General features: G+C 40.7%; 2 protein-coding genes across 50 annotated transcripts in view; both read left to right on the top strand.

Annotated features, from left to right (window-relative positions):
* Window positions 1-12,200: 12,200 nt before the first annotated feature.
* Window positions 12,201-15,100, top strand: LOC109465826. Its single transcript, XM_019763267.1, has 3 exons — window positions 12,201-13,963; window positions 14,181-14,544; window positions 14,999-15,100. Exons 1-3 carry the CDS (start codon window positions 12,201-12,203, stop codon window positions 15,098-15,100), a joined length of 2,229 nt encoding a protein of 742 aa, XP_019618826.1.
* Window positions 15,101-15,967: 867 nt separating this feature from the next.
* LOC109465835 (nesprin-1-like) overlaps window positions 15,968-25,178 on the top strand; it is an 87,882-nt gene continuing 78,671 nt past the window's right edge. For all 49 annotated transcript variants that reach the window (XM_019763281.1, XM_019763329.1, XM_019763328.1 and 46 more), the window contains exon 1: window positions 15,968-16,085. In XM_019763281.1, the coding sequence (XP_019618840.1) occupies window positions 15,983-16,085 (103 nt within the window). In that variant the 5' untranslated portion in view covers window positions 15,968-15,982. The remainder of the gene's footprint in view (window positions 16,086-25,178) is intronic.

The raw sequence follows: 25,178 nt of genomic DNA, 5'->3' as shown, positions 1-25,178 counted from the left end.
GTGTGTGTGTGTGTGTGTGTGTGTTAACAGCATAACTCGAAAAGGCATAGATGGACTATCTTCATCTTGTAAGTCACAGGATATAGGTCTTGATGAGAGCTCAAAATGATTAGATTTGGGGACCCCAGCTGGCATCTTGTTATGGTACTGCAGTGAAACTTCCAGTTTTAGTATCTCATGATCTTGACATGCTAGCGTCCTGAGTTTTGGATTGTTGTTAGCTCTGACTTGTGCTTAGGAAGCAGTGATGTAGAGCCCCCTATCTTCTTCTTTGGGAACTGCCATGGCGTTTGTGTGAAAACGTTTGAAGTAGGATAAGTCAAGAACAGGTTGACGGATTGTTGTCATGTTTAGTATGGAGGTAGCTTAAGTGATTCTCGACATAATTAGATGACAATTATGCAAATTAGATTCTGATTTACATAATTAATGATGAAATTCTAAAAATCTGCTGCATTCCATGACAGGACAATTCAAACTTGAGATTTGGGATTAAGAGGAAGAGGAACATTTACCAGATGTGAATTATGTAAATGGTGACCCAATTTGCATAATTTATGAAGAAGCTGATCAAGGAGGACTTAGGTCTGGGTGGTGTTGAATTGGGGTTGGTGGAAAAAGGAGTCCAGTCCGATTGGCAGAAAAAGCAGTCCAGTCCGATTTGGGGGTGGAAAAAGCAGTCCGGTGGTTTCTACAAAATTCTACGAAAGACCACAGGCACATTTTTTTCTTGTGTGTGTACTTCGAGTTTCAATGAGTACTTCGAGTTTCTAGTTCAGGATGAACTGAACTGAATGAGAAAATTCTATAACTCCATACTGGTATATTGCGGGAATTTCATACTTGCGACATTTCTACGTCAGGTGAACATGAACAGTCATCAAACATTCAAATAAATAAATAAATAAAATTCCAATCATCATAGATATTTTTATTGCTAAATGCAAATAATTATTAAGAGCCTTGTGTGCATGAATTACATGTATATCAGTTGATCATATTCTCCACCCATTTATGGAATTTCCTCATTGATTATGAAAATTTGATCCTGATGTGCATAATCTAATTATGTCAAGCTTTGATAAGCAACCTACATACCAAACATTGGATGATCCAGCAATATTTTTAGCAGTTCAGCAGTACTCTGCAAGGAGGCCTTGCCAGTCAATGCCCCCTTGTACATGTACATGACAAGAGAGTATTGACCCCTTCAGACTTCTGCCTAAAATCTAGGCACACTGCAAAATCTCCCCAAGGGCGTACATTGTCTCTGTTGTCTGCTCACATGAATATCATTTTCCAGACCAATGAAGGTTTTTCACAAATAATTATTGTTTTGCACCTTTGATAAAAGATTTTGACATGCAGTGAGGAGAGGACCCAGATATCAAATTGAGAATGAATAATTATTTGCCGCTCAACCACATTTTTTCATCGCTATCATGAGTTTTGTTGAATAGGTCATTTTTCAAGGACTGGTCATTGACCTATATACAGTCTAAGCCTTAGGGTAATGACTTTTTTTCGTCACTGTTTTTGTACCAATGGATTTACTTACAAAGCTCTGTTTCTCTGTTAAAATGTTACAAAAGACAAATTTTGCAACCTTGTAATTATTGCTGAACTGCTAAAATATCACATGTAATGTTATAACTAAGGGCTTGTGGTGAAAATAATACATAGGACTGGTTCATTCTTTTAAATGCCATCCAGATTGTTGATGTGTATGATAGTTAAAGCCTTAGGCAAGGGTAATTACTTATGATATGCTCTACTAACTTAAAGTAAGCTCTATTGAGAATTCCCCCTTTTTATAATGGGCTTACTCATAGACCTTTGCAGCGATCTTTTTAAATGTGCTTTAAGACAAATTGTGGAATCTTGCAAAGTTTTGTAAATTTCTCCCAGTGCTGAAAATGAGGTAAAATAAGACCGGCACAACTTCCAAATCAAAAGAGAACATTCAAGACCAGAAAAACCTGCATGAAAATTGTGTTAATTTTATAGGTGGCTTGACTTCTGAAGTTCAGTACATTGTATTGTACTGAGAATTTCACCTATTGATACGAAATCAAGTTTTGACTTAAGTTGTGCCCAGTTCATGAACTTTCATGAACTGAAAAAATGACAGAAAAGGTACCTGGGTGTTTCAAAATCTTCATGAACTGTAACATCAAGTCTGATGATTCCACAGTATAACAAAAGTTGACTTTCTTAATACCAACTTTAATTTGAAATTGATTAAAGTACGTACTTTTGGTCCAAGGGTTTAACACCACCATTTGGAATTTCAAGGTCGCCCTAGCTTAGCTGTCTGAATTTGGCAAGTAAGTAGCAGTATAAGTGCCGGCTATGTATTAGAATCACTCACTCTCACTCACTAGGTATCAAAATGCATAAAGTTAAAGTTATGAAATGTTATTTACATGGAGACTGTAACTTACCAATTGCCAGTAGTAGGGGATGATGGTGGCAGAGACAGGTCCGGAGGTGTGCGGCCGCGCTGCTGTCTGGGCTCTAGTGCTTGTGGCGCACCAGATGAGCGTTACCTGTTCAACTGGTCCTCTGGTTACCATGGTGATGTCACGTCACTAGCAGGACCGAATCTGTCACTCAAACTCGATTCTTTCACACAATTCATGATTTTGTAATTCATTTATAATGTATGGAAGGTGAGTGTGAGTGAGTGGAAAGGTTGGACTACATGTGGATTTTGTGTGGGATCGTGTGGCGCAGTCGGTAGCAAGTTCGGCTCACACCCAAGAGGTCGCAGGTTTAAATCCTGCAAAAGTCACCGATCTTGTGCCCTTGGGAAAGGCACTTAAAATGACTTCCTCACTCAGGTGGAAATGAGTACCTAGCTTCGGTTAGGGACGTCCCTTGGATAGGACGTTAAATGGAGGTCCCGTGTTTGGGAGAGCCACACCCCACGTTAAAGAACCCACCACACTTCAAGTGAGTGGTTCAAACCTTACAGTCCGGTCTTACGCAGCTTGTACATGTACGTACATGTACAAAACTGGTGTGTTTTGCCTAAAGGGGGTTTACCGGTTATGCGAAACATACAAACAAACAAACCTAGTCCACACATACCCCTACCTAATGGGGGTAAATTTGAAGACCATTGATCATTTAAAGAAATACATGTACATCAGCAAATGTGGATATGTCTGCATTACCTCTATGTGTGGGGAAAATTATAATTACATGACATAATTTCTAGGAGTGAAAATTGTATGTTGTACAAGTCAAGTACTATTTATGTCTGGAAATTATGTGTTTATATTTCTTGATAATTTACAGTATGACTTAAATCAAAATTGTTGAAGTCAATCACTTTATTGTAGCAATCTGGCAGAATTTCAACATTGTTCCATCTGTAGTATTTAGCAACTCAACTGTACTGAAGCGCCAACTAGTAATCCATGGTAATACTGCAGGCTGCAATCTGTACACAAACCTGTCCATGGTACTGAACACACCATCTACACATATATACAGGACACTGGTGCACAACATAATCTGTACAGAACCCTGTCCATGGTGCTAAATCCAAAATCAACAAAAGCAAACAGGACACTAGGAGTGCACAACAGCTGAACACATCATACACAAAAATAATGACACTGGTGCTATACACAAATATGTCCATGGTTCTCAACACACCATCTACATACATAAACATACCGGACACTGGTGCACAATACAATAGACCAATCCCACAGCCACTCCCCCCCTTTACCAACGCCCTAACAACTCAAACTTCTTGGGCAAAATCAGCATGGGAAGGGCCACGCAGGCTGCCGACAGTATATCAGTTATACCGTCGAACATTAGGGTCAAGTTTTCGGCAGCAACAAACTCTCTCAGCAGCTCCCAAAAAGGGTTGCGCTTTGTTGAAGGACACATCCGCAGAGTAAAATTATTTGAGGAGGGGACAGGGTTAGTTTTACTGAGAGCCTCTGATGCCACAAATTCATTTTCGTTGGTAAAACATGGATTTTTTATGAAGCAGACATCAATTCACTTTGCTGGTCTTAGATGTCCCGTACTGATTTTGCCCGAGGTGTTCGAAATAAAACAGGGGGTTTGATGTGTTTGATCAGGATTGGTCTATTTTTTATCTGTCCACAAACTTGTCTACAGTGCTGAACACACCATCTACACATACAGGACCATTCTGCACAACACAACATGTACATAAACCTGTATATGGTGCAGAACACACCATCTACAGGACACTGTTTCAAAACACAATCTGTACACACTCCTGTCCATTGTGCTGCACAAAAACCATCTACATAAACATACAGGACACTAGTGCACACCACAATCTGTACACACTCCTGTCCATTGTGCTGAACACACCATCTAAACATACTAGGCACTAGTGCACAACACAATCTGTATACAAACCTGTCCATGGTGCTGAACACACCATCTACACATACTAGGCACTGGTGCACAGCACAATCTGTATACAAACCTGTCCATGGTGCTGAACACACCATCTACATAAACTAGGCACTGGTGCACAACACAATCTGTACACAAACCTGTCCATGGTACTGAACACACCATCTACATAAAAATACAGGACACTGGCGCACAACACAATCTGTACACACCCCTGTCCATGGTGCTGAACACACCATCTAAACATACAGGACACTAGTGCACAACACTATCTGTATACACTCCTGTCCATGGTGCTGAACACACCATCTAAACATACAGGACACTGGTGCACAACACAATCTGTTCACACACGTGTCTGGTGCTGAACACACCATCTACACATACAGGACACTAGTGCACAACACAATCTGATCACACATTTTCTATGGTGCTGAACACACCATCTACACATACAGGGCACTAGTGCACAACACAATCTGATCACACACGTGTCTATGGTGCTGAACACACCATCTACACATACAGGACACTAGTGCATAACACAATTTGTACACGAACCTGCTCATGGTGCTGAACACACCATCTACACGTACAGGAAACTAGTGCACAACACAATCTGATCACACATGTGCCTATGGTGCTGAACACACCATCTACACATACAGGACACTAGTGCACAACACAATCTGATCACACACGTGTCTATGGTGCTGAACACACCATCTACACATACAGGACACTAGTGCACAACACAATCTGTACACACTCCTGTCCATGGTGCTGAACACACCATCTAAACATACAGGACACTGGTGCACAACACAATCTTTACAAAAACCTGTCCATGGTGCTAAACTCACCATCTACCCAAACATACAGGACACTGGTGCACAACACAATCTGTACACATCCCTGTCCATGGTGCTGAATACACTATCTACATAAACATACAGGACACTGGTGCACAACACAGTCTTAGCACAAACCTGCCTTTGATACTGAACACACCATCTACACATACAGAACACTTGGGCTAAATGGATTATGTATACTGTCAAATGAGTTAGAACTTCACAAGCTTTTTTAATCGCTGAACCTGGATACAGGTCGAATCAATCCTTACAACTGCTCATGTGGGGTCGTGTGGCGCAGTTGGTAGTGCGTTCGGCTCACACCCAAGAGGTCGTGGGTTCAAATCCTGCCCGCATGTCATCGATCTTGTGCCCTTGGGAAAGGCACTTAACACGACTTTCTTCACTTCACTCAGGTGGAAATGAGTAGTTTCGGTTAAGGGCGTCCCTCGTATAGGACGTTGAATGGAGGTCCCGTTGGAAAAACTAATTTAAAAAGCAACTCTGAAGAGAAGAAACTTCTTTCAACTGTTGGGGCTAAAATATGAGCATTTTGAAGGTAATTCAGAGGCTGAAATGTTTTTTTTGCAAATCTGAAAAAAATGAAGCGGGCAAATCCGTGAACCAACAAGTTAAATTGGTGTGTCCTTATGATAATATTTAAAATGTATTCAATTGACATGATCTTCATTCAGATATACTTTATTATAATTGTAGTCCATTGCAGCAACCTAGCTGCTTTAATTTGGTGACACGGATTAATTTGGTAATCCGTGTCCATAATATCACCAGGGTCCATAATATCGCCATCTTGAGAAATAGTGTGCTTAGGCCACACCATTTTAATTTCTTGGTTAACGGATTCGCCGCTTCATTTTTTTCTGATTTGCAAATAAAAATAAAAATTCAGAATCAACTGCAAAATGCTCATATTTTGCTCTGAACAGTTGAAAACAGCCATTTTCTTACTACTTGTTACAGTCATTTCATTCCATCTTTCAATGCAGTAGTATCATTAAAAGTTCAAAATTCATTGTTTAAATTTTGAACCAGCCTGGTGTGTTGACTTCATGGCTCCTATCGTACCATTTTGGGCCATAATAGGATGCCTAGGCCTGTTTTTATTTTTATTTTTTTTTCGCCCGCCCGCTCCATTATTTTTCTAGAAAAATCCGTTAACCAAGAAATTAAATTGGTGTGGCCTTTAAGATATTTTACTGCAGCATACTTTTGGTATGCACTCCTGCACACCTCAAATTTACATACCTAGGGTATGTTGCTGCAGTAAAAATATCTTTAAGCACACTTTTTCTCAAGGTGGCGATATTATGGACCCTGGTGATATTATGGACACAGATGTTACATGATCAAGGTAACTTCCCTCCCATTTGATATATGCATTAAAATTTGAATTAGTCAAGGGCAAATGCAAAGTCCTATTCATCATTCACACTGTGTGAAGTCAATTACATCTTTTGTAACATCATTTTTTTATGATCAATAACATTTCTCATCAATAGAACACATTTCTCATCAATAGAATGCTACACAACAGGACAAGACAGTTATCAAATAGCTTGGACTTCCTTAATAATTCTGGTTATGATGTTATACTGCGGTTATACATGCATGTATGATTGTTGTAAAAAGTTTAACTTTATTCCAACACACAGTTTACAGAGAGATCAAATTTTCAGCGACCATTGTCGCCTTCATCAGGATAATCAATGACCAATCACTTCACAACATGATCTCGCGAGAGTTACGGTTTACAAACACGTGACCTTATTCACACGAGACTTTACTCAGATACGTAAAGTAAGCAATTGATCAAAAGTGCCAGGGAGCAGTGCACTGAACAGGACTACTTTTTAAGAGGCATTAAGGAGGGTATATATATCAGAGCACTTCAGCCTTCACAATTGCTTATGTCATGTATCAGTTAAGTCTTGTGTGAATGGTTCATACCCTATATTACGACAGCCCTATGTTACGACAGCCCTATGTTACGACAGCCCTATGTTACGACAGCCCTATGTTACGACAGCCCTATGTTACGACAGCCTTATGTTATGTAACGCAGGATCAGGGAATAGAAACTCGGAAAAACTCGGATGTTGATTCACGGGCCGGGACCGAACCCGCGGCGTGCCAAATGACACTCCCAACAATCCGTCCAGAACCAGCGTCGCAGACCGCTACCCAGTCAGTGACGCCTTATATGAAGGCTACATACAATTCCCACTATTTACATATTTACACTATTTACATTCGGTGTTACAGTTACGACGCACCTATGTTCGTCCTGAACGAAGTTTCTCTGGGTAACAGCTTATAAAAAAATTTTTAAAAGTATAGGTTGTTGTGATAAGTTTTCCGCAATCTCCGGTGACGCAAATCCATTGAAATTGTATATAGAACGAAGCTATTTGGGTCATCAGGCGACAAAACCGCATCACCCTTGCCCGCGGACAAATACCAAGAACGTTTCGCTGGCCGACCGACTTTACCACGCCTGAATCACGGGTGTTTCGGCAAATAAGAAAATTATTTGCTTATCTATAACGATCACCGAGCAATGGAGAACCCTACCTACCCGACTAGATCTGCGGGTTTTTTTTATGTTTTAGACTCGGGCTGGCGGTTAATGTCGCACACTTAATTTAAGAGGTCAATAAAGTTAGAGTGTAAAGTTGAAATATTCCCATAAAACTAACGATCCTACAAGAAAAGTATTGATTTTTTTTTCAGTGACATTATATTACGTGAACATTTCCTTCGAGATCATTACACTCAATACATTTACAATTTATGATTAGGTGTCTGAACATAGCCATAATCGCGTTGAAAAAGGGGGCGTCAAAACATAGGGCTGTCGTAACATAGGGCTGTCGTAACATAGAGCTGTCGTAACATAGGGCTGTCGTAACATAGAGCTGTCGTAACATAGAGCCGACCCCGTGTGAATAAGGTCACGTGTTTGTAAACCGTAACTCTCGCGAGATCACGTTGTGAAGTGATTGGTCATTAATTATCCTGATGAAGGCGACAGTGGTCGCTGAAAATTTGATCTCTCTGTAAACTGTGTGTTGGAATAAAGTTCAACTTTTTAATATGATTACTACCAACACAGATGAACTTTCATGATAATTATATTTCAGTCCATACCATGGTATGGATGAAATATATTGTGTTCTCTCATGTTTCTTCTCCTCCTCCTTCTCCTGCCAAAGAGTCAAAGGGATTCAACTCCGCCATCATTCAGCCAAATTACTTGAAATTTGGCATGGAGGTAGAGTGGGCCAATACCCCCAGGTCTTTTTTTCATTTTTTTGATACATGCCTTTGAAAAATTTTTATGAAGTTTTTTTTTGGCATTTTTCGCCAAAATATGAATTTTTGGATCCTGAGCCCTGGTTTTACAACCAAATGATCTGAAATTTGGTATGAGGGTACTTTGAACATGTGTCTACAGAATAGCAGTCACATATTTGGCATACACCACTTCCAAATGACTCATTTGGGGGACTTTAATGGCTATTTTCAGCAAAAAAAGGGCCAAAAGTGCTATACCCGTTCCATGTTCTATCTAAAGAATGCCCCGTTCCATCTGCCATTGGCCATGGAACACGTATTCCATTGCGGGTTACCCGGGGTCACATTGCACGTAAGTCGTGCATAATGACCCACACATTCAATTTTATGTGCCTTAGACCTTAAAAATGTATCAAATCTCATCATTGCTAGTATTTGCATACCTGTAATAAGATTAGTAAAGCTTCCGAGATTCAATGTTAATTCAATGTTCAATGTTCACTCTTGCATCTTTGTTCTCAATTACATAGCTACTATATAATTCATTTATTTGAGAATCTTTGCCAGTTTTACACTGGGGTAAGTTTGGAATAGTCCACTTTTGCGTGGGAGGGAGATGGACTGAAATATGCTGTATTTGCTCCCAAGCAAATGTCGGCCTCTCTAGTGTATGATTGTTATTTTGTAGTCACCCTGTCTTGTACTTGAAATGTGAGGACTAGACTAGTTAGGAAGAACAAGTAAAAGGATAAGCTGAAGGTAATTTGGATCCAAATAAAGTTATTAATTTGAATTCTAGGTTATCAGCAGTGCGTAATATTTTGTCAATAATGTTTATGTCAGATTAGAGACTGTGATCAGAGTTTCTCTTGACAAAGACTCTGATCTGGGTCTCTACCAGTAGAACTTCTAATTCTACCAGTTCAGGTCTCCATCCTGACATATACATAATTGTGATGTATACTATGTAATAGTCTAACGCAAGGTTACCAGTTTACGGTCAAATTATGGAAAATTCCATTTTTTGTGAAAACGCGTGGGCAGAAACAGTAGTTTGCCAGTTATAAAAATGTGTGCCGTGCCAGCTTTTATTTAATATTTAGTAGTTAACAGCAGAGAATTGCTCTAGGGTGACCAATTAACGGTCACTTGGACCTTTGTTCTTGTACACTGTACTTATAAGCACACATAAACAAACACTTTCGTCCAAGTCTATGTTACCTTGCTGTCCCGTCATATCGAAAGATACTCTGTTGTGTCGCTTAATGCAAACTTACTCCCATGCAGTGAATAAATAAAAGACACATAAGGATCATATTCATGTTATTCTTTGTTGCTCACGACCATTGATTTTTGGATGATACACCTCGAAGTGCAGTTGTGTCACTAACTGACCGTAAACTGGTCCTGCACGTAAACTGGTAACCTTGCGTTACATTGTCTAGTCTAGAATAGTCTAGAATTACATGTCAGCGGTACATATTTTTCAGATTTCAGCATTCCAAAGTCCATATCTGCAGTCTGCAGTATCTGCTAGAAGGCTGCCCTGCAAATATCCTAGAATGGAGAACTCAGGATGGCAATAGACAGCTCCTCTACTCCATAGTCTGCTACAACAAAATAAGGAGGGACAAAAATCACCTGAGGTAGGTGTGTCAGCTCACTCACTCACTCACTCACTCACTCACTCACTCACTCACTCACTCACTCACTCACTCACTCACTCACTCACTCACTCACCCACCCACCCACCCACCCACTCCTTTACGTCTGTAATCCATGACCGATGGGGACGTCCTCGCGGCCGTGCGCCTTCCACCTTACAAGGAAGAACTGTATGTGACAGTGTGCCTTTGGCCCTAGACACATGTCTGAACCACTGTAACTTTTTCTGTCAGCTAGGGTTAAATAATTGAATCATGGTGAGTCTTTGCCATTCTTGCAATTCTTCCTCTCGGATCAAATGTCGCTTAATGAGCAGTTGTCTATTTTGTAAATAAAACTACAACTTCAGAAATGATTTATTATGTTTACCCTCACATGAGTGAAACATATTGTTTTACATCAGTGTCTTCCTCCAGTAAGGTTAAATAAGGCCACACCAATTTAATTTCTTGGTTAACGGATTCGCCCGCTCCATTTTTTTCTGATTTGCAAAATAAAAATAAAAATTCAGAATCAACTGCAAAATGCTCATATTTTGCCCTGAACAGTTGAAAACAGTCCTTTTTATTCTATTTGTTACAGTTATTCCATCTTTCAATGCAATGGTATCATTAAAAGTTCAAAATTCATTGTTTAAATTTTGAACCAGCGTGGTGTGTTGACTTCATGGCTCCTATCTTACCATTTTGGGCCATAATAGGATGCCTAGGCCTGTTTTTATTATTTTTTTCGCCCGCCCGCTCCATTACTTTTCTAGAAAAATCCGTTAACCAAGAAATGAAATTTGTGTGGCCTAAGGTCAGCAGGCTGCAGGAGACACTGTCAGTGTGTTGGCAGTCAGCATGGTTACTGCTGGTGTTGGTGTTTGTAGCAAGGTGGTTTCAGGCTAGTTCAACTATTTTGAGAGAGAACAAACACAGCAGTGTTTTGTTTCTATTTTCATCATGATTATAATGTTATATTGTGTAGGCTGGACCATGTATGGATAAACATTTTGTATTTGCCTGCAAATGTTACTTTTCTAGTTGTACTTCGACTCTTATTATAATTAATTACTCCCTTTGTACATAGACAGAGCTATTATGCAGTATTGTTTGTTTGTTTGTTTATTGGGAATCTCCATTAGTTATACAAGCTGTGTATACTAATCTTCCTGGAGTCCTTTCACATAATAGAATACATACAATTATCAACTTAATAGTTACAAAAGATTCAACAACATTATACATAACAATTGCTTAACAAGAACAATAAAAATTACTAAGTAACAGTAACTACTTATTAAATTTACTTATACTTCTAACAACAGCAAATATACAAGTTGTGGAGAGGTCAGAGGTACACCTGTGCTCCATGTGTCTTACCACGCATGTGCTCGTACTTTTTACATAGTTGACTGATATTTACTTTAAATGTGCGTGCGTTTTCGGTGAGCATGTGAGGAGGCAGCGTGTTGTACGTTTTCATACTTCTGTAGACAAATGTTCTTGTTTTAGCTGCGTATGCTGCGTGATTGTGTGTTGAAGACTATTGGCCACATTATCTTCTTATTGTTTTACATGGATGACATCCATACATGCATGCGTCAATTTTGGTCCAACAGATGCTACGATCCTGGGGGCCCTCACCCCACCAGGATAAGGAACTGTGTAACCTTGCCGAGGTGTAGCAGCTTGTTCCGACTTGGTGTCCTGCCTGGGTCTGGTGCATGGGAGACCTGTAACCTTCGGGGGGCTTACGACACCAGGGAGGTACTAATTAGCAGTTCCGACCTGTACCTCCTTCGATAGAGGGAGTTTGGCGTTGGGTTAGCACCCCAACCCAGTAAAACAAAAACCTGCTACAGAAACAGCAAGTGGAAACCAGAGGGATCGGCGCAAGGAAGATGGCAGTGGACTAGAATCCACAGTGACGGCCTCTAATGAAAGCCGCAAGGAAGTTAGAGACCCGATGTGCCAGTTTCTGAGTGCCAAGGGGGAAACGAAAATTGGAACATGGAATGTGAGAACACTGTACCAGACTGGGAAGATGGCCCAGTTGTTGAAAGAGTTTGAGGAGTACCAACTGAACATTCTAGGGATCAGCGAGATGAGATGGACGGGTAGCGGGAAGTTGTGTAGCGATGGCAAGACAGTCCTTTACTCCGGACATGAAGACCAACACCGCCGTGGAGTGGGCATGGTACTGGATAAAGAAGCCTCCAGAGCTCTTACTGGTTGGAAGCCTGTCAATGACCGGATCATCACAGCACGCTTTCAGTCGAGACATGGGAAGACTACCATTGTCCAGGTATATGCACCAACTGAAGATGCTGATGAAGTGGACAAAGACGACTTCTACGAACAGTTACAGGACACCTTTGACAACATCCCTAGCCATGACGTGAAAATCTTGATGGGAGACTTTAATGCCCAAATTGATAGCAACAGACAAGGGTTTGATGGTGTCGTTGGACCGTTTGGGACAGCACAGAAAACTAGTGACAACGGGGAACGTCTTTTGTTGTTCTGCAACATCAACAGCCTCAACATCGGAAATACCTACTTTCAACATAAGGTGATACACAAGAAGACATGGAGATCACCAAATGGGACAACGCAAAACGAGATAGACTACGTTTGCATAAACCAACGTTGGAGGTCATCACTTCTCGATGTCAGAGTATTCAGGGGTGCAGACGTGGGATCAGACCACCATCTGCTGGGAGCAAGGGTGAGGCTAAGGCTGAAGAAGCTCACAGTGCAGAAGAAAGTGAAGCCGTATGCAGCTGAGAAGCTCAAGGACCCTGAGGTCAGTCAACAGTACAAACTCGAACTCCAGAACAGATTCCAGCTGCTTCAAGACATGGGGCCGGACTTGGAAGACCAGTGGGCACTCTTTAAGGAAACAGTCACAAAGAGCGCAGAGGAAACCATTGGGAGAAGGCGTGGTTCACGGAAGGAACAATGGATACAGGGGCACACCTGGGAACTTATTGACGAAAGGAAGAAGACAAAGGGGCTCAGAGATAGAGCAAAGACCGAGGAAGAGAAAGAACAAACAGACCACCAGTACCGTGACCTTGACCGCCAAGTAAAGAAGAGCTGCCGTGCAGACAAAAGACACTGGTTAGACAAGAAAAGCGCAGAGGCTGAGGAGGCAGCCAAGAAAAACGACTCAAGGACCTTGTACCGTCTGGTGAGGGAGCTCTCTGGAAACTGGAACAACTCGAGTGTACCAGTGAAAGACAAGAGCGGAAAGACACTGTTAACTACAGAAGAGCAAGACCAACGGTGGGTTGAACACTTCCAGGAAACGCTGAATCAACCAACCCCGGACACCCTGTATGACTTTGGTACAGAGGAAACAGCAGAGCAGTTGGATGTCTGCGAGGAACCAGTCAGGAAAGAGGAAACGGAGGAGGCCATTAAAGCGATGAAAAGTAACAAGGCAGCAGGACTGGACGAAATCTCGGCTGAGATGCTTAAGCATGGAGGGGATTGTACAGTGGAAATGCTGACCAGGCTGATGAACCGCTGTTGGCAAGAGGGGCAGGTTCCTAGGGACTGGCAGGAGGGAGTTATTGTGAAGCTTCCGAAGAAAGGAGACCTCTCCAACTGCAACAACTGGCGGGGAAGTCACTCTGTTATCCATCCCTGGAAAGGTATTCTGCGCAGTACTCCTCAGAAGGTTGAAGAAAGCTGTGGACTGCCTGTTAAGAGAGGAACAAGCTGGTTTCCGCAGCAACCGCTCCTGCACAGAACAGATATTTACCCTTCGAAACATCATCGAACAATGCCTGGAACACCAAACACCGTTAGCTTTAAATTTCATTGACTTCAAGAAGGCGTTTGACAGTATCCACAGAGAGACCCTCTGGAACATTGCACTGTCATACGGAATACCAGCCCGATTTGTCAGGATCTTTAGGAGCCTCTATGAAAACTCAAGGTGTTGTGTGAGAACGGAGGGAGGGACAACAGACTTCTTCAACATCATCACAGGGGTCCGACAGGGTTGTATCCTCTCCCCCTTCTTGTTCTTGATCACAATTGACTTCGTCTTGAGAAAGACCACTGGAGACGGGAAGGAGGGCATTAGGTGGAGGGAAGAGTCCAGACTTGCGGACTTAGACTTTGCAGATGACCTTGCTCTGTTGTCCGAGAATAACCAAGGCCTACAGCACCTTACCACGAAACTGGAGACCTCTTCTGGAAAAGTTGGGCTACGGGTGAGTTCGGAGAAGACCAAGGCGATGGAGGTGGGAAACCACACAGGTCAACCTCGACTGAACATCACTGTCAACAACAGCCAGGTTAGAGGTCGTCGATCAGTTTACCTACCTTGGGAGTGTCATCAGTAACAGCGGAGAAGTAGAGCCTGACATTAAACTGTAGGGTGGGGAAAGCAGCTTCCGTGTTCCGACGGATGAACTCCATCTGGTCAGCAACCACCATCAACCTTGACACCAAGCTCCGACTATACAACAGTATTGTCCTACCCACTGCAATCTACGCTAGCGAAACCTGGAAATGTACAGCTAAAGCATCCAGAAAGCTAGACGCCTTCCACCAGAGAAACCTGAGGAGGATACTGAAGGTGAGGTGGCAGGATCACATAACGAACGATGAGATCCTGAACAGGGCCAAGTCCAAGCCTCTGAGCACCATCATCACAGACAAAAGGATGCAGCTGGCAGGACATATCCTCCGTCTGCCCAGCAGAAGGCACTCTAAGACAGCAATGACTTGGGTACCCCACAACGGCAGAAGAAAGAGGGGAAGGCCGAAACACACCTGGCGCAGGACCTTCCAAGACGATCTAAGAAGGGCAAACATCCCCTGGGAGGAGGCGGAGACAGTGGCCGCTGACAAAAAGAAGTGGAAGCTTGCTGCCCGATGTGCCATACGGCACAGGAGGAACTAAGGTCTAAGGTAAAAAGATTTAAAGAATTTCCTTTTTCATTTATCATGCAAATTAGATCATGATTTCAATAATTGTCAATTAATGATATCAAGCTACTTATGTACTAAAAATCACAATGATCTGTCAATTGGTTCTTGAGTTATCCTTGTTCTTAAAACACATTTAAACTAATGACCCTAGCTGCAGTTGCAGAAACAAGCTGCTAGACATTCCAAACTCCAAATGCTACCAAAAAATAAAAATTTTTGGTGAATGTAAAAAAAGAAGTTTCCAGAGAGGCCCTGAATCACTTGCTTGCATCACAAAGTTTTTCAATGTCACAGAGGATGTGAAAGAATATACATAAAGAATCTGTTATTTGACATACGAAGGAGGTTCAATCAATGGGTACACCATGCTCTGTATGAACAGTCATTTGTTCAACCTTCCTTACCAAGTACAATGTAGATTTCATAATGTAGGCAACTTTTTTGCCCAATTTTTTTTTCAAACACATAAGTTTTGAGGTACTGTACCCAGTTGATGCTATCCATATAATGAAATCAGTATGGCCTGACTTGTGTGCCAAGTCCGTCAACTGTGTCAGACAGTCCCTGATTATACTTGCTAATTCGGTAGCTGGTCAGGAGCGTCCCTTTACTGGGTACAGTTAGCTGAGTCTGCATGCTGTTATCTGCATGTCTGACACACAGCCAAAACCATGACCGCTGCGTTTTAAACACGATCATCTTGGTCACGGTAGAGTAGGGCTGGACCCGCGGCGAGGTGCGATCCAGTCAACATGCAGCCTCCCACGTTAACTCTGTACGGACACAACCAGTGAGAAGATGGCGGTGGAGATATTCTGGACCCCGACCTCTCCGAGAAGGGTTCGCCTCCGGAGGAGCTCTTCCAGTAAACGGAGGCTGGAGGATCTCTTCAGGACACCGCGTGAGTTACTCAAGTAACATATTCATCAGTTGTATGATTTTTTTTCTTTAACGGTGTCGCTCAATGCAAGACCAATTATTTTTGGCCACTTCTAGGCAAAGAGCTAGAGGTACTTATGTGAGTATAATGTAGTTATGTCAGGAGATGGCGGTGGACCTTGGAAGAGAGTTCCATAATTTTGCAGTCCGGGGAAAGAAGCTGTTGTAACGTTGTAAAATGACTTGGAGACAGGTATGTTAACGGTGTATTGATGAGAACTGGAAGAGAACCTAGTGGCACGCTGAAAGGTTCTGAGCGGCGGAACAAGATTGTGAACTTATAGAATGCTGAATACAAGTATAAGGAATATCAGACCCTAGGAAAAAATGTGTTTCTAGTACTGTAGCAAAACCTGCCAATATAAACCTGGGATAAATTTTTTATTTGATAAGTGAAGAAAACGTAGAATCATTTTCTCTTCAGGTCATTCTCATCTCTGTTGCAATAGGAAAAGGGATACAAAACTTGTATTTTGTACTTCTTTGTTTATGTTATCAATGATTAAATGTAATGGATCAGCCCATATGCTGCTGGTTTAAAGCATATGTAGCAGTCATCTTAAAAGCTTTAAAACCTTAGAATTGATTATTTATATTGTTTACTCAATAAGCCCATGGTTATAAGTTTGTGGTTAGTAATTATAATAGTAGTATTACTATCAATTTGAAAGTACCGATAGCAAACTTTCACATTTGCAGGTATAGTTGTGGGAAATGTCCTTTAAAAAAGCACATTAAAAGAAATATAGTGCTCTGCTTTTAAATAAAGATGAGCTTTCCAACAATGCCAGGATTGTTTGGAGGTATCACGAGTGAAGAGGGCTTTCTCCTAACATGGAAGAGCCAACTATGCAATCTCCATGGTGATTGGACTGATACTTGGACTATTCCACAAACATCTAGACTGTTTTCTGTAAACTGTAAAGGCAAGAAATACCAAACCTTGGTGAGGAAGGAATGTACAAAATCTGAGTTTTTTTTAGGTACGTGCAAAATTGCACGTTGACAAAAATTTTAGGTGCAATTTGAAAAATTTATGATTGTGCAAAATGAAGGTTAGACATCCAGGTAATAAGATATGCCAAAACACATTTACTCAAGCAACTGGTTATCAGATTTTGGAAATGGTCAGAGTGGCCCAGATGTTTCAGGTAGCATCCACTACAGTCAGTGACACTAAGAGACCAGGAGAATGGCAGGTTTATAAGCACAAACTGTTGATTGACATGCAAATAAGTGAAGACAAATTTTTCTGAAGTCAAAAAGGAAACAAGTTTGACAAGTCAAGACGAGGATGATGCAAATTAGCCAAGAAGCTCTTGATGTTTCAGAATAGGAGCTTATAAGTGTTATCTGTCCTTGGGGCTGGGAGCGCCAAATCCCAAGTAATTTTTGCTTCTTTGCCTGCAATGCCCCCTCCCCCTGCTTTAGGTGCAAAATTGCACATTCAAAATTGTAAAGCGCAAATCTTGAAAATCATGTGCATTTTGCACATTAAACATGGGTATTTTGAGCCCTGAATGTCATGTTTTTGATGTTTTGGTCAATGATTTATAGCTGAGGCAGATAGCTTGTGCAGGTCTCACAAATACAGCCAGGGCTGCCCAACTATAGTAGCTATACTATCAAGGGGGTAGCCCAAGAAATAAATACTGTAGTTATACAGGATTATATACAATACAATATACATATATAAATATACACAAAGATTGTGACAATTAAGTTAGCCTGCACAAATAAAATTGTTATTAACAGTAGAGGATTGCTAAGTGCTAGGGCCTGACATACACAGAAAACGGATCTCTGAGGGAGGTCCAGGCTTCAGTTTTAAACAAGGAGGTTCTAGGGGGACAATGAGGGGGCTGCCTGTCAGTGTGTGTCAGGCGAAAGAGAGTTCCACAGTTGGATAGACCTGTGGAAAAAGGCTTTCTGCATTCTAATACGCTTTTGGGGATTTGCATAGAAAGCTGTTTCCATTTCTTAGGGAATATCTAGCTTCATTGGCAGATGACCTGGTAGTTAGTAAAATACTGAGTAGGTGGGGCGGACTGTGTCTATTCATCGATAACTTTGTAGAGGGTAGTTAGTGGTCAAGTGGTCCTTTATGTCACATCAAAGTACCACTTATGAAATAAAGACCACTTATGATAATTTTTCACCACTTGTATCATGACATTACGGCATCATTACCAAGAAGGTGAAACGGTGACTTCTGATTGGTCAACATCACCTGGGTATATAATTTTACACAATGCATTGTATTTATTGACTTCCCCAAATTAAACCAACAAAATTATATGCTCTTTCAAAACACCAGACAAATCTTTCAAGCCAGTTCTACTATTGATATCAACAATGAAAACATTTTTCATCTTATTTTTAAGATGAATTAAAAAACTTGATAAGAGGCAATTTGTTGGCATTTCCTTTTGCAGTAACTTAGCTGTCATTGTAGTATCACAGATTACAATCCTAAGGCCACAGCAAGTAAATTTTATGGATGACATCCTCCGCAGACTCCAAATCTAATGCGAGCGGGCGAAAACAAAACAAGGCAGGCCGAAAAAACAAGGTTCCTAGTACATTTTAGAATTTTGACTCAATCATTGTACAAATGGTTTTTATTCGGTGGGATCATCACATATACACAGGCAGCATCACATATCACTGCATCAAAGTAAGAAACAAAACATTGAATCAGAGCCTTTTCTTGTCTCCTCTCTTCATAGTTATCTGCCATCCATGTTCCGGCATGGCAGCAGACATCTTTGCCCATTTTTGGTATGTTGACCACTGTCAGAAGGCAACAAAATTTCTTGTTTTTTTTTCCAAAATCAGGCGAAAATTAATGCGCGCGCTGATGTCATCCATAAAAATTACTTGCTGTGGCCTAATGTAACTTTCTTTGCTTGTCAACCTTTCTAACCTTGCTCATTATAGGCCTGCCATACTCTGTTCTACAAAGTGATAGAAGAGGAGAAAATTTGAAATAACATGTACAGGTCATATGCCAGGTTTAAATGTCACCTTTCTTGTTTTCTGTTGAATTGATAATGTCGTCATGCGCCACCAAAATGATCCAAACAGTTGTCAGCATTGTTCACCCCATCCATATGTCAGGACATTGTTCATTCGTCTCCCATAGGCCATACCAATTTAATTTCATGGTTAACGGATTCGCCCGCTTCTTTTTTTTTCTGATTTGCAAATAAAAATAAAAATTCAGAATCAACTGCAAAATGCTCATATTTTGCCCTGAACAGTTGAAAACAGTCCTTTTCATCCTAGTTGTTACAGTTATTCCATCTTTCAATGCAACGGTATCATTAAAAGTTCAAAATTCATTGTTTAAATTTTGAACCAGCCTGGTGTGTTGACTTCATGGCTCCTTTCGTATCATTTTGGGCCATAATAGGTGGTCCTAGGCCTGTTTTTATTTATTTATTTTTTTCGCCCACCCGCTCCATTATTTTTCTAGAGAAATCCGTTAACCAAGAAATTAAATGGTGTGGCCTTGTTCTGGAGCTCAGCCACTGTTCCTGACATTTCAAGTTCAGTTGTGGCAAGGGCAACGTAAACATTCATACCCTGGCCTCCGCCGCGCCTGTAGAATACAAGACTACATATTAAGTTGTTTTCTTAGAGTACACTGACCCCATCAATCCTGTATTCTCGTCCGAGCCTGCTATTGTGGCTGACAGCCGGAAAACAGCGCTCTCAGGTCACATGACAACCAGTTTTTATAGACCTGGACGAAAGCCATTTCCTGTTGTCACTGGCTCCAAGCTCGGCGAGTATGGTCAACCATAACAATTTGGAGGTTGTTTTGAGAGAACAATACAAGCAGCAATAAATGAGGGGAAAACTTATTTATACTGTGTGGACTCACAGCCTGCAGGGAGATAATCAGGTTTCAGTTTATTTCAGTTTGCACATAAAAATAAAAACAGTATGTAATGACTATGTACCACCAAATGTGTGGGAGAACCCAAGAAACCTAAGGGTTTATTGAGTGGGTTCTCCTAAAATCCAATTGTATTTTATGACCTCTTTTTTACACATGTGTATAATAAATAAGTGCCAACGAAACAAACAGATTAAATCAAAATAGATACAAAATAATATAAAGTTAACACGATGAACTAACTAACTAACTAATTAACAGTAAACGGCAGGTAGATTTAGCAATACTTGATTTCACTAAAGCCTTTGATAAAGTCCCCCATGGCAGGCTCATCTCAAAACTGGAGTATTATGGAATCCAAGGCCCTACGCTGAATTGGTTAAAGGCTTTCCTGACCAACAGGGAGCAAACAGTAGTGGTTGAAGGGAAGGCGTCGGCTCCAGTTAAAGTAGCGTCTGGGGTCCCTCAAGGAACCGTCCTGGGGCCATTACTCTTTCTCTTGTATATAAATGACCTACCAGATCAGCTTGACTCAAATGTGAGGTTATTTGCCGATGACTGTCTATTGTATGTTGAGCTTTCTACACAGACCGACTCACAACTTCTCCAAAAAGACCTGAACACCCTGGAAGAATGGCAAAGCAAATGGCTCATGCAGTTTAATCCCGAAAAATGCTACATTATGCACATAACAAACAAACGAACACCACATGCAACTAGCTACCAGTTTTGTGGTCAGGCTTTAGCAACCACAAAAATCCATCCGTATCTGGGCGTCACGCTGACAAGCGGACTGAAGTGGGGTACACATGTTAATAATATCACAACTAAGGCGAAACAGACATTGGGAGTGATTAAACGTAATCTGTGGGCATGTCCAACTAGAGTAAAATCACTTGCATACACGTCACTTGTAAGACCGAACCTAGAATACGCTGCGACAGTATGGGATCCATATACAAAGAAAGACAAAGACAAATTGGAAAGGGTACAGAATCAAGCTGCAAGATTCTGTATGAACAACTATGTAAGAGGTGCTAGTGTCACGGAAATGAAAAGAAACCTACAGTGGACTTCACTGGAAGACAGAAGGAAGATGTCTAGACTATGCATGATGTACAAAATGACTAATAAACTGGTGGATGTCCCAACTACTAAGTACCTAATACCAGCCCAGAAGAGAACAAGAAATAGCCACGCATTCAAGTACCAGAGTTATCAACCAAGGATTGAGGTGTTCAAGAATTCATTCTTTCCTAGAACTATCGCAGAGTGGAACTCACTGTCACCAAGTACAGTAGGGGCATTGTCAATAGATAGCTTTAAACAATGTCTAGAGCTAGAAGTTCAAGGGTTAGGTGTAACAAGTCGATCGGTGTAATATAGCCAGCTGCCGCCGCGCCGCGTGCCTGCGAAGCTGGTGTGTTACGCCGAAAGGCGGTTATACCGGCTATACAGATACAGATACAGAATTGACTAAACAATAAAGTAAGACTATCAAAAACATGTCAAATTGAACAAGAAAAAAATTCCATTAGTCAAATCATGATCATAAGTTAATATGCATTTCCTGTTGTCACAGGTTGCCAACTTTAACTTATTATAAGGTCAATCTACAGTACGTTACAAACCTCTCCCCTCCCCCTTTCTGCCTATGAACACATGCAAACACACACACAAACACACAGACACACCGAAAACAATACCTTCATACCCGAAGGTAATGATAGAATTCATCACTGATGACAGAACTGGTGTAGATCCTGTCACAGCAGTGTTTTTTTTTTCTTTTTGTACTTTGCAGGAAATGTTTTACATAGTTTTGTCATTCCTCTGGCCATTTTTTCTATCCCTTAATTTTTTTAACAATGGGAAAAATCCAACACCTAATCCAGAGTAGTCCATACACTTCAAGCCATTTTTTGTCAAACAGGAAACTGTAGAAGGTTACTAGGCCATACCAATTTGATTTGTTGCTTGTCGGTTTTTTGCAGGAAATCAATGAGACAGGTGGTTGAGAATCGAAAGAAAGAATGAGAGAGAGACAGAGAGAAAGAGAAAGAAAGAGAGAGAGAAAAAAAAGAAAAAAAGAAAAAAGGAAAGAAAAAAGGGAAGGAAAGAAAGGAAGAACAAAAGAAAGGAAGAAAGGGTAAAAGAAAGAGAGAAAGAAAGAAAGAAGAAAGAAAGAAAGAAAGAAAGAAAGAAAGAAAGAAAGAAAGAAAGAGATAAAAAAGGAAAAGAAAAATTCATAAACTAAATGCATAAAAAACTATAAGAATACAGGGACTTTCTTTTGCTGTTAATTCAGAACTGGTACATGCACACATAGTATTTTTTTTTTCAATAATAATGCGGTGGGCAAATTTTACAACCAAGAAGTTAGATTGACAAGGCCTAATCCTAAACCACTTCCCTGTTGTACACAATTTCCATGTGGATTATGTGTAAGACTTAACTGTTGCAACATGGATGTCATTCCTCTGGCCATTTCTTTCTATCCCTTAATTTTTTTCAACAATGGGAAAAAATCCAACACCTAATCCAGAGTAGTCCATACACTTAAAGCTATTTTTTGTCAAACAGGAAACTGTAGAAGGTTAGGCCGTACCAATTTGATTCGTTGCTTGTCGCTTTTTGCAGGAAATCAATGAAGCAGGTGGTTGAGAAAGAAAGAAAGAGAGAGAGAAAGAGAAAGAAAGAGAGAGAAAGAGAGAGAGAAAGAAAAAGAAAGAGAAAGAAACTAGAGAGGCCGACATTTGCTTGGGAGCAAATACAGCATATTTCAGTCCATCTCCCTCCCACGCAAAAGTGGACTATTCCAAACTTACCCCAGTGTAAAACTGGCAACGATTCTCAAATAAATGAATTAAATAGTAGCTCTGTAATTGAGAACAAAGATGCAAGAACAAGCACATTGAATCTCGAAAGCTTTACTAGTCTTATTACAGGTATGCAAATACTAACAATGATGAGATTTTATACATTTTGAAGGTCTTAGGCACATAAAATTGAATGTGTGGGTCATTCCAAATGACTTACGTGCAATGTGACCTCAGGTAACCCGCAATGGAACACCTGTTCCATGGCCAACGGCAGATGGAACAGGCCATTCTTTAGATAGAACATGGAACGGGTACAGCACTTTTGGCCCTTTTTTTGCTGAAAATAGTCCCCCAAATGAGTCATTTGGAAGTGGTGTATGCCAAATATGTGACTGCTATTCTGTAGACACATGTTCAAGGTACCCTTATACCGAATTTCAGATCATTTGGTTGTAAAACCAGGGCTCAGGATCCAAAAATCCATTTTTTGGCGAAAAATGCCCCAAAAAACCTTCATAAAAATTTTTCAAAGGCATGTATCAAAAAAATGAAAAAAACGCCTGGGGGTATTGGCCCACTCTACCTCCATGCCAAATTTCAAGTCATTTGGCTGAATGATGGCGGAGTTGAATCCCTTTGACTGTTTGGCAGGAGAAGGAGAAGAAACATCAGAGAACACAATATATTTCATCCATACCATGGTATGGACTGAAATATAAGAAAGAAAAAAGGAAAGAAAAAGAAGGAAAGAGAAAGAAAGGAAAGAAAGAAAGAGGCTTTTGTTACTTTATGTTATACCCTTGCGGGTGAAGCAGTTCTGTTGTACTGTGATACAATCATAGAAATGCATGCATAAGGCCACACCGCCTTAATTTTATGGATGACATCCTCTGAAGACCCCCAAACTAGTGCACGCGGGCGAATAAAAAAAAATCCGGCCAAAAATAAAAATGCTACTAAACCACATGAATACCAAGCTGGTAATTGTGAATTTGTGGCAGTACATAGCGACGTATACGACAAGCCGGCACATGCTGGCTTTTTGCGGAATTTATGAATCGGTACTGTACGTATATGCTGAGTTCCTGAGTCGTGGAGCTTCTTTAGCCATGGACTACCCAGGCCTTCCATAAAATTAAGTCGGTGTGGCCTAATAGAGCGGTGGTGAGGTCTCTGAAAACACTGAAAATAACATTACTGCAGCAAATGTTTTAAGATTTACAAAATCATTAGTTTTGACTATTTTTAGGTCACTTAGGCCACACCAATTTAATTTCTTGGTTAACGGATTCGCCGCTTCATTTTTTCCTGATTTGCAAATAAAAATAAAAATCCAGAATCAACTGCAAAATGCTAATATTTTGCCCTGAACAGTTGAAAACAGACATTTTCATCCTAGTTGTTACAGTTATTCCATCTTTCAATGCAATGGTATCATTAAAAGTTCAAAATTCATTGTTAAAATTTTGAACCAGCCTGGTGTGTTGACTTCATGGCTCCTATCGTACCATTTTGGGCCATAATACGATGCCTAGGCCTGTTTTTATTTATTTTTTTTTTTTTTTCGCCCGCCCGCTCCATTATTTTTCTAGAAAAATCCGTTAACCAAGAAATTAAATTGGTGTGGCCTTATGGCTTAAAATGACTGTAATACGAGTCTTCTTGGAAAATAAGGAAAATATTTTGTGTTCAACCGTAAATGCAATGACTTTCATTTCCATAAAATTTACTTGCTGTGGTGTAGCCTTATATAAGCTCACAACAACAGTCTGTAGTAGTCGCCTGTGCACATTTTTATGGTCCCCGCAGTGCTCTTCTTGGCCAGTTTTGACTGTACTAGACTTAGGTCTGGCATTCTTCTTTTCAAAATAGAAGCTGACATAGCCCCTTTTAGGATGACAAAACAATTAGATTGGGCAGCTGTAGGGGGTTAATGACTACTGACTGTACATAGTCCATTCCTTACTTGTTAGAGCCTAATTACAGGATATTAAGAAGTGGGTGCTAAGTACTTGGTAAGCCACTGTTAATCTGTCTCACTCCCATTCCTGTCTCCTATAGGGCCAAAGTAATTTAATTTGTTGGTTATTATGAAGCAGGTTGGCCAAAAAGCATGCCTCTTCATCCTGTGATAGCTACAAATTAAAAGTACCATAAGCCCACACCAATTTAATTTCTTGGTTAACGGATTTTTCTAGAAAAATAATGGAGTGGGCGGGCGAAAAAAAAAAACAGGTCTAGGCATCCTATTTATGGCCCAAAATGGTACGATAGGAGCCATGAAGTCAACACACCAGGCTGGTTCAAAATTTAAACAATGAATTTTGAA

This window comes from Branchiostoma belcheri, unplaced genomic scaffold (assembly GCF_001625305.1).
Source record: "Branchiostoma belcheri isolate BF01 breed outbred unplaced genomic scaffold, Haploidv18h27 scaffold159, whole genome shotgun sequence".
Classification (NCBI taxonomy): Eukaryota; Metazoa; Chordata; class Leptocardii; order Amphioxiformes; family Branchiostomatidae; genus Branchiostoma; species Branchiostoma belcheri.
Note: the sequence above shows the minus strand (reverse complement) of the source record. Positions and strands in the feature narration are given on the sequence as shown.

What these genes read in the sequence shown, in the direction of transcription:
- LOC109465826 (XM_019763267.1), top strand. Translation starts at nt 12,201, where the DNA reads ATGTGCCAGTTTCTGAGTGCCAAGGGGGAAACGAAAATTGGAACATGG. An exon ending in GTTAAGAGAGGAACAAGCTG is followed by an intron (nt 13,964 to 14,180) that starts GTTTCCGCAGCA and finishes TGAAAACTCAAG; the next exon opens with GTGTTGTGTGAGAACGGAGG. An exon ending in TCACTGTCAACAACAGCCAG is followed by an intron (nt 14,545 to 14,998) that starts GTTAGAGGTCGT and finishes CCACAACGGCAG; the next exon opens with AAGAAAGAGGGGAAGGCCGA.